Source organism: Anabrus simplex, chromosome 1 (assembly GCF_040414725.1).
Source record: "Anabrus simplex isolate iqAnaSimp1 chromosome 1, ASM4041472v1, whole genome shotgun sequence".
Classification (NCBI taxonomy): domain Eukaryota; kingdom Metazoa; phylum Arthropoda; class Insecta; order Orthoptera; family Tettigoniidae; genus Anabrus; species Anabrus simplex.
Genome location: NC_090265.1, coordinates 565717704 through 565729232, shown reverse-complemented (window position 1 = coordinate 565729232; position 11529 = coordinate 565717704). Strand labels below are relative to the sequence as shown.

Here is an 11529-nt window from a genome sequence, read left to right as displayed (position 1 = left end):
TGATCCTTGTGGTACGCCACAGTTTTTGATTCCCAGATAGAGGATCGTCCGTCAACAAACGTGACTCTTTGTGATCTACTTGATAGATATGATTCAACCCATGACAGAGCACTCTGCGAGAAACCAATTGACTTCAATTTTGCAAGAAACAACTACTACTACTACTACTTTTAAAGACTTCAGAGAGAGAGAGAGTAGAGCAGTGGTGGTTCTTGTTTATAGCGAAATCTAAGAGCGTATGATGTAAACCTGTTTTCATCAATATTGTTATTGGCTTTACGTCCCACTAACTACTTTTACTGTTTTCGGAGATGCCAAGGTGCTGTAATTAATTTCCGCTGGAGTTCTTTTACGTGCCAGGAAATCTACTGACACGAGGCTGACATATTTGGACACCTTCAAATATCACCGGACTGAGTCAGGATCGAACCTGCCAAGTTGGGGTTCAGAAGGTCAGAGTCCCAACCGTCTGAGCGACTCAGCCCGACAAACCTATTTTTAGAAGGATCGGTACGTAAGATGGTACCTACTGAGAATAATAGGGATGTAGAATTGGCTATGGTTGGAGGATCAGGTAACAACAAAAGACATCGAAGTAGACTTTTTCATCCATTGACTGGTATATTAAATAATAATTACAATAATAAATAGGAAAGATCAGAAAAGAAGTTAGTACTCGTAGCTGATGCCAAGACCATTGGTGTAAGACATGTGAGCGACAGCGGGTGCAGAGGAGTAAGCGACGCCGAGGAGGCTGGCGGGACCGGCAGCCTTGACAACGGTGGCTGGTCCATGGACAGCGGCGACGGGGCCAGTGTGCAGAGCGACTGGACCGGCGTGGACAGCGTAAGGCAGGGGAGCATGTAGCGCGGGAGCGTATCCAAACGTAGCAGGGGCAACAACAGCTCCTGCGCTAGCCACAGCCAGGGCGACGACAATCAGGGCGATGAACTGCAACAAACGGACATGATTACAAGATTTGTATTGTCATCTGTTATCGGGCAAGTATTTTATTGTTATTATTATTAGCGTATGATACAGGACACAGAAAAACATACATAAAGAGTAAGCATTTAAATACATATATTATAAGTACAAAACTACACATTATAACATCTAAAGAAACCATGCAAGCAAAAGGGTGTTCAAAGATTTAGATCAAAATTTTCTAGCCACCGTATGGCCTCAGTAGAAGCCATCACGAAGTCCTGTGTTGATCCAACGAATGCCCTGCGAACACATTCGGTGGCAATATGGTTGATAGTCTGTTTAGTGCGATGATATTGATTTAGTAATTACTGTTGGCTCAGAAGAGGAGCTGGTAATATATCGGTCAACAACACGATGTACTTAACGCGTGTAATGCGTGTGTTATAACCTGTGCTGATGTGGTGTCTATACTACTGTATGTCATTTAAGGAGGATAGGATCGGGGCCCATTACCTTCAGCTGAAGTGGGAAACCACGGAAACTGCTGCTAGAATTGTCTATAATTGAATTTCAATTCACATCTTAACTCATTCTTTATGTTCGCGGTAGAGCAGAGAATTGAACTCAGACCATCCGGGTGAGGAGCTACTGTAATAATCCCCAGGTCAAAGAGAAGGATATTGTTTCTTCAAGGAACAAAACAACTGGATTATCAGCTCTTGTTAATATTCATCAGTTAAGTAAAAATATGTCTTTTCACCCCTGTAAAGAATGAGGAGGTAAGTCTCTTCACCGTGTGAAGAATGAAGAGACATTAAAAGCAAAGAGGAATGGGAAAGAAGCTCTCTGGGTTTTACGAGCGGGTAGGAGCAGAAGAGTTGACCAAGGTCGGGATAGGTGAATGCAAAGAACCTAGCACAAGTAAGTATAAGCAGTGAAAGACTCAGCTCAGTCCCCGTGATCATCACACATGCCTCATATACAATGAATCACTGATGGACAGGTGTAAACGGTGAATATAAAATGATTTGAGGTCACTTTAATACGAAAATCCACAGCCTGTTTCCAGTCATTCGACTGGGTCAGGAATGGAATAAAAGATGCCCTACCCCCATCTAGCGGCGAGGATATGAATTGTGCCGGCTGCAGAAGCCTGTCGCACTCTTCTGAGTAATGATTAAGTTTAATGAATGAGAGATGAAATGATATTCGAGAGTGTTGCTAGAATGAAATATGACAGGGAAAACCGGAGAACCCGGAGAAAAACCTGTCTCGCCTCCGCTTTGTCCAGCACAAGCCTCATATGGAGTGACCGGCATTTGAACCCAGCGTAGAGAGGCCGGCGCGCTGCCGCCTGAGCCACGGAGGCTCTCTGCACTTGAATACACTTATATCAAATTCAAAAAAGTAGTGAATTACTTTACTCAATCTTACTTGTTTTAAAGAAAAATCTTCGATTTTAATATCTCCGCTTCAAACAATTAGTTAGCAGAATAGGGCCTATATAATATATACTTCACCTGGGATGGATCATGTTTTTTTCCATGTTCGTTATGTACAAGTTACCAATGTTCTAAATACTTTGCAGCATTTACCGTCGAGGTGACCGAATTATCCCTACTGGATCAGAGGTAATCAGTCTCTCGAGGTAGTATAGTATTCTTAAAGTTAGAAGCAATATTTACATACGGTACAATAACAATCATAAAACTATAATATTGTCCAACGACTGTTATAATCAGCTCAACATAGAGCGAAAACTTCAACACGAAGGTTGCTAAAGTATTATGATATGCCCTTACATCTTGGCTATGAGATCATTAAAAACCTCGACTTAAACGACAGAACGGTTTTTTTTTTCTCCAGCTGTCAGTTTTGTAACACTTCTCCGAATAGGTTTCTAGCTGAACAGTTGTAATTGATGTCCAATTGTCTAGGGGTTTATTTTGAATACAGAAGTGCAGGAACCGCTGATGAAGCATCTGGTGGCTTTATTGAAATGTCATTTCACGAACAATTTTAAAAACTTAATGCCTTTCTTTGTCAAGTCTGTACAGTTGGTATCCCAAACTCCCATTCATCTAAATTAACAACAGACCTTCCCAATATTCCGCAGTGCCGGGCTGGGTAGGTCAGTAGTTAGAGCGTTGGCCCTCTGAATTCAAGTTGGCGGTTTCGATACCGGCTCAGTCCAGTGGTATTTGAAGGTGCTCAGATACGTAAGTCTCGTATCGGTATATTTACCGGTACGTTAAAGAACTCCTGCGGAACAAAATTCCGCCACCTTGGCGTCTCCGAAAACCGTAAGAATAGTTAGGGGGAAGTGAAACCAATATTTTTATACTCTGCAGCTGCGTTTGATTTAGTTTTAATTCAGAATGCTTAATAGGAAGTATGCAGAGTTAACATAAGCCATGAATATTCTCTCTAACTCTCAACGTTAATTATTTTCCTTTGCACATCGCTTTTAAAAAGTTAATATTGAAGTACTCTACACTTATATTTATGCATGATCTCATGTGGGAAATTACTGTACCACCACATTTTAGAACACATTTAACTTGACAGTAGAAGAACATTAAATCTATGAAATTGTTTACATTAAAGGCCGATTAAGTCTTGTATCCCTCTAGCTTTTAATAAATTGAGAGTGTATATTGATATGCATGGGGTATCTATCCGAATCTGTCATAGCTTCGACTTACTTATAATAACCTCCTAAAATTTAATATTCATGTCCAACCTCCCAAGATCAACAATTGTTCTCGTACAACACCAATGTTACTAGGTTAGAGAAGCCTAGAAACTCTTTTATTTTCACGTCCCTTTCTCTGACGATACAGTCTTCTTTTTATAAACCCTTCCAGTTCCCTTTTTTCTCTATTAAGAGGGAATTATTATCTACTTGTACTTCCCCGTATAACAATGATCACAATGACCATCTTTAGCCACTTTGGCTGTACCTAGGACGTTGACAAGTTACTCACCTTGTTCATTGTTGCAGGTTGGACGAGTTGCTGCTGTTGACAGGTAAGAGCACTTTGTGATGAGGGAACACTTCTCAACATCCTTTATATACAAGTGACACTTTCACTCCAAGGCAGGGTACGCCTTTCTGTTAACACAATGCTAATGTCACATTAACCGTCATATGGAAATATAAACTGCACCACCATACCTGTTCGATTGTGTTAGTGGACCTGATAATGTATGGAAGAAGTGCCCACAATGAATATAGCATAATTAGCACTCATTTACCTGGGCGGTTCGCCAAGGATCCTCGAGCTATTGTAGTATTGCATACACTTCTAGAGTATTTCGGAGAATCATATGAATATTCCGAGCCTGGAAATAAATAAAAATGGAAGAATAAATTTAATTTCGTTTCCTTATGAACCATTTCGTTGATATATTAGTACAATATTTAATGTAATTACTGTAATTAAAAAATATAATTTCCATGCATTTAATTTCTTTTCCTTATCATTTTCTTCGGTGACGTCTTACAGGAGCACACTTAACGAAAAATGACTTCCTTTACTACATGTAACATTATCTCCGATAGTACATGAGTCGCCCATTTGCAAAGTGAGCCCAGACCATTTTAACAGAATGTTGGTAAATGAGGAAAAACTGATTTCTAGTATCACAGCTAACCTAAAATCGTAGTTTTTCTTTAAATAATAGCTAACAAACACGGTTGAAATTGTTGAAGCTGTGAACACTCTGTTCAAAGGTTAGCTTAATATTTTTAGTTGAAATTTGCATTTATCCCGTTTCCCAGCCGAAGAATGGAGTTAGCCCGCTTTGCAAACTCCTGGGTGGCCATAATGGATGCGAAATCGGCTGCGAAACCGGCCATGTCAGGAACGTTCCAGTCTGCTTCTAGTAGGTTGGGAAGTATACGGGAAAATGTCATAACCATTTTTAAAAAAAGGAATGTTATTGAGACTTTTTATTTTACCTGACACAGTCTCAAGCACATCGTATAGTCAAGTTCCCATGTTCAAATAAGAGTCACTTTAGGATTGCATAATAATTTTGCAAAGAAAAAAATCAGTAATCGTATTCCTCATTCGGTATTACGTCTAACTGCAAGCTTTCTTGCTGCAGAAACTTTTCTTTGAAGAAATTCGACTTCTCCAGTTGTAGCCATGATTCCCCCGAGTGCTATTCTAGGAACTTGCTGATGCCCTTTATTTTAGCTGTATTCAGTTTCACCCCCTTCGGAATCAGATCTGGAATGACATCTTTCTGGAAACGGTCTTTTTTTAATGAGAATTTTGGGCTCTGCACATTCAAAATGCCAACGGCCGTAGCAGTGTTGAAACACCGGATCACGTGAGATCTCCGAAGTTAAGCAACATTGGGCGTGGTCAGGAGTTGGATGGGTCGCCACGCGCTGTTGGTGGGGGTAAGGGAATGGAGGAGCGGAAAGGAACTGGCCACCCTACCGCACGTAAACTCCGGCTCAGGAACACCTCTGCGGAGGTTCGGACCTGCCTTCGGGCAGAACAATCCTTACCTTCCCTTACCTTACCTGCATTCAAAATTGTAGAATGGCTCTCCCTGCACAAGGCTTGCCTTCTTGTTTGACACCTTCTACAATCATGGCGTTCACATTTGCATTTTATTTCCTATACGATGGAAAGATAGCCCGTTTTGTACCCGCATACCTTTCCTGTGGCCATGTTTTGACGCGAACATAGCCCGTTTTGCAACCGCTGTACAGTTGGCCCGTTTTGCACCCTGAGCCAATAGTCACTTGTCCCATTTTGCAGCCGCATCCGTTTTTAAACGCATTTTAAAGGGTTTTTAGTCAAATTTGATGCCTGGCAAGTAATTCCCTTGACAGCCAGTAAGAAACTATGAGTATTAGTGCCAACAACTCTTTATTTTTTTAATTTTGGGCATTTAACCCGCTTTGCAAACGGGCAGCTCATATGTCGTGGTATAAGTAAATGTATAAAACCGCGCGTTAGAGAATTCACAAACATTTGAAGGGAGAGTATTAATATTCTCCGGATCATAAATGAAATTCCATTTCAAAGTGTAATCTATCCGTTATGACTGAAATAGCATTAATACAATAACGCGAGCCTTGTAAAAAACTCAAGTTTTACTGAAATTTCTGTAGTCACATAATATTACACCTGCTCAGATATCTTCGTTCCAACGTAATGAAAACTTATCAATGATGCTTTCAGATTTTTATCTTCTTGCTCAATCATTCAGATATAAATACCTAATCAAGAACTTTCTGTCAGTGGATATTCGATTGTGTGTTTTGGTTAAGTACGGATTTAATACATTGAGCTAAGAAAATGCTTTTCAAATTTGTATATTCTATATAGTATTTCATTTTCTCTATTGGGTTTCCTATTGATGAGTTTAGTCTTTTTTAATTTACAAGTTGTGTTACGTCGCACCGATACAGGTAGTTCTTACGGCGACGATGGGATAGGAAATGCTAGGACTAGGAAGGAAGTGGCAATGGCCTCATGAGTTTAGTCTGTATACGCGACTGATGTAATTAAAATGATAGTACACAAATACGCAACTTACTCGTATTTTTCATAACTGATGTACGCTCCATTTACAATATTGTCTTCTGAGACGCCTAAGCCTGACACTTACTTCTACCGTGTTCCTCTTTTTATTCCTAATCATTGTGGTTTAGATTCCACGTAAGATAGTTATATCAACATTCACGAGTACTTGTGGAGAACACATGCCTCTCTACTCTCACCTGAGTGTCCTGGACTCGAACACTGGTGATTGCAGGTAGGGTGACTAAATAGGACGAGCGTGTGGTGACAGGAAAGACATCTGACCTTAAGCCCCAATCGAAACCGAAAATAAGTCTGGGTTCTCCCAAACAAATAAAATAAGTGGCGTTGAAAATAATAGAGAAGCTGAAGCTGTTGTTGTTGTTGTTGTTGTTGTTGTTGTTTCGTTTTACTTACTTCAGTTAGCAACCTCATGAACTTGCAGGTGTCTAAGGATTTGTCTGATAAATTATAATATTTTGGAGTCTATCTGAGTGAGTTCAACAGAATTTTATTTGGAACGATTATTGGAATAAGTGACGTGGGACTACCAATCACGATTTGTCCTGAACAAAACATATGAAACCCACCCTCACATTACCTAGCCATAGACGCGAGCCTCAAACACCCCAGTCCGGCCCTTCCCGGTCCCATAATGGGGCAAGAGTTAACCTTCGCAGGTGAGAACTAACAATACAAATAGATACAGCGATACCCTATAACAAACCTGGTATTGGTAACCTAATATCATTATCGCCATTTATAACACTTTACAAGGCACTAAAGCCGATGGCTGCAGAAAAATGATACAGCTAAGGAAAAACAAATAAATTCACAAATATCAGTCAACCAATAGGCTACAAAAACAAAATCATAATAACATGCATTTATTATAGGTGTTTCCCTAGTTTCTGCTGTCTCTCACACAATCCACGTTGTTCGTTGGTTGTCCGTTTCAAAATCATCAGTATCTACTAGGGATCTTCCGGAAGAGGGCTACCCTAAAAATGTTTCTGAGGGTTAATCATATGGTAAATTTGAGAGTGGTAAATGTAAATAGGGGGGCGAGAAGAGGGCTAATCTGGTGGTTGTTAGGTGGTATCATATGGTCAAGAAAGGAAGGACTTTAATTTGCTGACAGAGTGTAAAGAAACGCTGGCAGAGAGGCGGGTGTTTAATAAACAACAGTTGGAGTGTATTTCTCATCCGTGCAATGGAGATAAGCTTTTTAGGTGGTTAGTGGCGGAATGGGAAAGTGCTGGAAATTTGTGTAGGTTTTTGACAAAAATCAGAAACAGATGTACAGCAGCCTTAAAGGCAAAGTCTCAGTTGTGCCAAGAGGAGGAAGATCTTGTAGTGGTTTGTCATGACACAGGCAGAGTGTTAAATCTAGTGAATCAGCACAGTGGAATTGTCGACTGACTAGCAGCGTAGGAGGGAGGGGAGGTGCTGGCGTGTACCACCACAAGGAAGCATACTAGCATATGTAATAGATGCTAGATCAGGAGGGATCGGTTGACACATGCCAACACGTAACCGGGAAGTGAGGTTGTTTAACCTAGGGTTGCCGTACTTTGCCCTTTTAGTTTTCCATTGAACTCAGCTGGCCGCGAGGCCAGTGGGCTAACATTTTCCTTGCTTTTGTGTTTAGTGTTGTTATGCCCACCAGTGTGGGGTATCATTGTATCTTTATAATGCATTGTCAATGTAATCTTGGTTTCATTGTTTTTTATTTTGCATGTAACTTTCTTAGTTTTGCATCGTTGTTTTTTTCAATTGAGAATTGCTATTTTTCTCCGTGAAGGTTGTGAAACTGTAAGATCGGGAGAAAAATAAAGGTTTACTTACTTACTTACTAGGGATCTTCTTCTTTTGCTACCGCTTTTTCCCCACACCTGTGTGGTAGCGGATGCGAACTGCGTCGCACATGTGGGGGTAACCCTGTTTTACGGCCGAATGTCCAACCTGACGCGAACCCTATATGGAGGGATGTAATCACTATTGCGTGTTTCTGTGGTGGTTGGTAGTGTGGTATGTTGTCTGAATATGTTTAGGAGAGTGTTGGGGCGGACACATTTACCCAGTCCCCGAGCCAGAAGAATTAATCAGAAGCGATTAAAGTCCTAGATCCGGCCGGGAATCGAACCCGGGACCCTGTGAACCGAAGGCCAGTACGCTGACCATTCATACAACGAGTCGGACAGTAGTATCTACTAGGGATATACCATCATAAACTATGTAGGAGCAGACCTAACGGATATGAAAGTGGTGGGAACAAACCGGAGTGAACAATGACAGAAGGGCGCTTATAATGTGGAGATAAAGGATAATTTTTAATGAACTTGGTAGATGAAGTTGTGCGTAAGAGTTGGTTTTGGAATTGGAGTTAAGTGGAGCGAATATAGGAGGATAGGTTAACAAGGATGTTGATGGACTCAAACATGGAGGGTAAGAGGTGTAGAATCAGACGAGGCCACACTGCTAGTTGCAAACAGAGGATTGTGGAGGTGCATAGTTCACTCACTGGAGCTTGCAGACGAAACACTATACAGAAGATTTTTGTGTTTGAAGTACTATGTGTATATCTAAACTTAGTAACGAATTTCAAGTTCATAACGCTCACTACGAATATTGATCAATATTTAATTGTTAAATGTTTAAGAAAGTTTCCAGAGGGCCTATTATTTAGTCAATCTGGTGCTGGAAAGTAACATCCCCCTCGATATCATTCTGTAGGATGAAAAAACGGCCGTTTATGAATGCCGAGCTAAGTATGACGAGCTCAGCTCACGTTAAGGGATACGGTACATTAAATCCTGTCATGCATTAACTGAACAAAATAGACACGTTTACTGTCTAGCTAGGTATAACGAATGAATTACGTATATGTTGTTTTTAAACAGGTTTATAAATCTATTGTCTATTGACACCAAAAATTAGATGCATTGAAAGAACGTTTACTAAATAACGCCTTATCAGTATTCTCCATGAAGAAGGAATCTAAGAAAAGAATTTCGCTGTTAGGTTGCTGTTCTATTGTCCATACAGATACCAATATCGCTATATAACTCTGAAAGAACTTTTGTGATGGAATTTATTGAATTCCATTATAATTCACAGTTCACTGCACTTTTAATAAGAATTAGCTTTAACTGAGTGAGCTAGATTCGCGGTTTGGGGGACGTAGCTGTGAACTTGAATTCGGGAGATGGTTGGTTTTAACCCCACTGTCGGCAGCCATGAAAAAGGTTTTTCATGGTTTACATTTTCAAACCAGGCAAATGCAGAAGCTGTATCATATTTAAGGCCTCGGTGGCTTCATTCCCAGTCCTAGCCCTGTTATATGACATGGTCACAATAAGTCCTATCTGTGTCGGTGTGACCTAAAACAAACTGCAAACAATTAGCTTTTGTTCTTATCAGTAATACTGTGAGGTAATGGCGTTCTGTTTACTGTTATATTCTTCAATGTTTTATTGTAATTGCATTTTTCTATTAGCTGGTGAACAGGAAGGATTGCAACAAATATCGAGGCATAACATTGATCAACATGTCCGACTCGTTGGCTGAATGGTCAGCGTACTGGCCTTCGGTTCAGGGGTCCCGGCTTCGATTCCCGGCCGGATCGGAGATTTTAACTTTCATTGGTTAATTCCAATGACCCGGGGGTGGGTGTTTGTGCTGTCCCCAACATCCCTGCAACTAACACACCACACATAACACTATCCTCCACCACAATAACATGCAGTTACCTACACACGACAGATGCCGCCCACCTTCACCGGAGGGTCTGCCTTACAAGGGTTGCACTAGGCTAGAAATAGCCACACGAATTTATTATTGATCATCATGGGAGACAAGGATATTTTCAGTCATTTCGGAATGGATGGTGTGGTCAATAGTGGTGGAATGATAATAATAATAATAATAATAATAATAATAATAATAATAATAATAATAATAATAATAATAATAATAATGGCGTAGGGATGTGGCGAACCCATCGCCCAGTGGTAAACCACTGCAATCAGCCACCCTACTATTGGCGGGAAAACCATAACTATTCGGGTAAGGAGGAAATGCCTGCCCGCAGCCGGAGAACATCTTGAGGCACTCCAGGCTAACAACCTTGGTTGTATGTAGAATGAGCAATTTGCTCCAAGCTAAGCTAAAGCTTCTCAAGCATGATGGTAAAACAAAGACATGAAGTTAATACCCCAGGTGGCAACTTTTCAAAGAAATCCACCGTCGCCGACAAGCGACGCATGCATCCCTTTCGGATTCTGGGGGGGATGCAACGTCATGCTAAAGACGAGTCGGAGCGTCTTGGAAATCCTGAACAGTCACGAAAGCTGAAACCCATATCTAAGACTTTTTTGGCAACGTTCAACATAAACAGTTTAATACAAACTGGTAAGATGAAACAGCTGACCAATGCCCTCCATGAAAATAAAATCGTAGTAATGGCTCTGCAAGAAACTCGCTTCACTGACGAAGATACGTTTGAGTCTGAAGGGTATCGGTTCTTCAAGAGCAGATCCCATAAGAGAGTAATGAAAAACACCCCTATCTTCGGTACAGCTTTTGCTGTCAATACCAGAATTCTTAGGTCAATCTCAAATTTTGAAGCTGTTAATGATAGGTTATGCCTACTATCCCTGCGTTGTGCAAATAAAACATATACGCTAGTCAATGCACATGCTCCAACTAATGAACAAAACAAAAAAGACCTGGAAGGCACAGATAGATTTTGAACATCCTGGATGCCAGATTAGCGAAAATCCCAAAGCACCACGTCAAGATCCTATTGGGTGATTTTAATGCACAGGTAGGACGTGAACGGAAACACAGGAAAGTTGTTGGGCTCTACCCAGCACACAAAAGAACCAACAAGAATGGACAACGCCTCGTTGAACTATGTGATAACCACAACCTCCAAATGATGTCAACACACTTTCGTCAGTTACCAAGGAAACAGATGACATGGAGATGCCCAAACAAAACAATAGGAGAATTCCAAATAGACCATGTTGCTATATCTCGAAGATAC

General features: G+C 40.8%; 1 protein-coding gene across 1 annotated transcript; it reads right to left on the bottom strand.

The window, feature by feature from the left end:
• Positions 1-669: 669 nt before the first annotated feature.
• Positions 670-4044, bottom strand: LOC136878999 (pupal cuticle protein C1B-like). The gene is made up of 2 exons (XM_067152718.2): positions 3918-4044; positions 670-951 (listed from the first exon to the last, which is right to left on the bottom strand). The coding sequence occupies exons 1-2, from the start codon at positions 3996-3998 to the stop codon at positions 670-672; spliced, it is 363 nt and encodes a 120-aa protein (XP_067008819.1). The 5' UTR covers positions 3999-4044.
• Positions 4045-11529: the final 7485 nt, after the last annotated feature.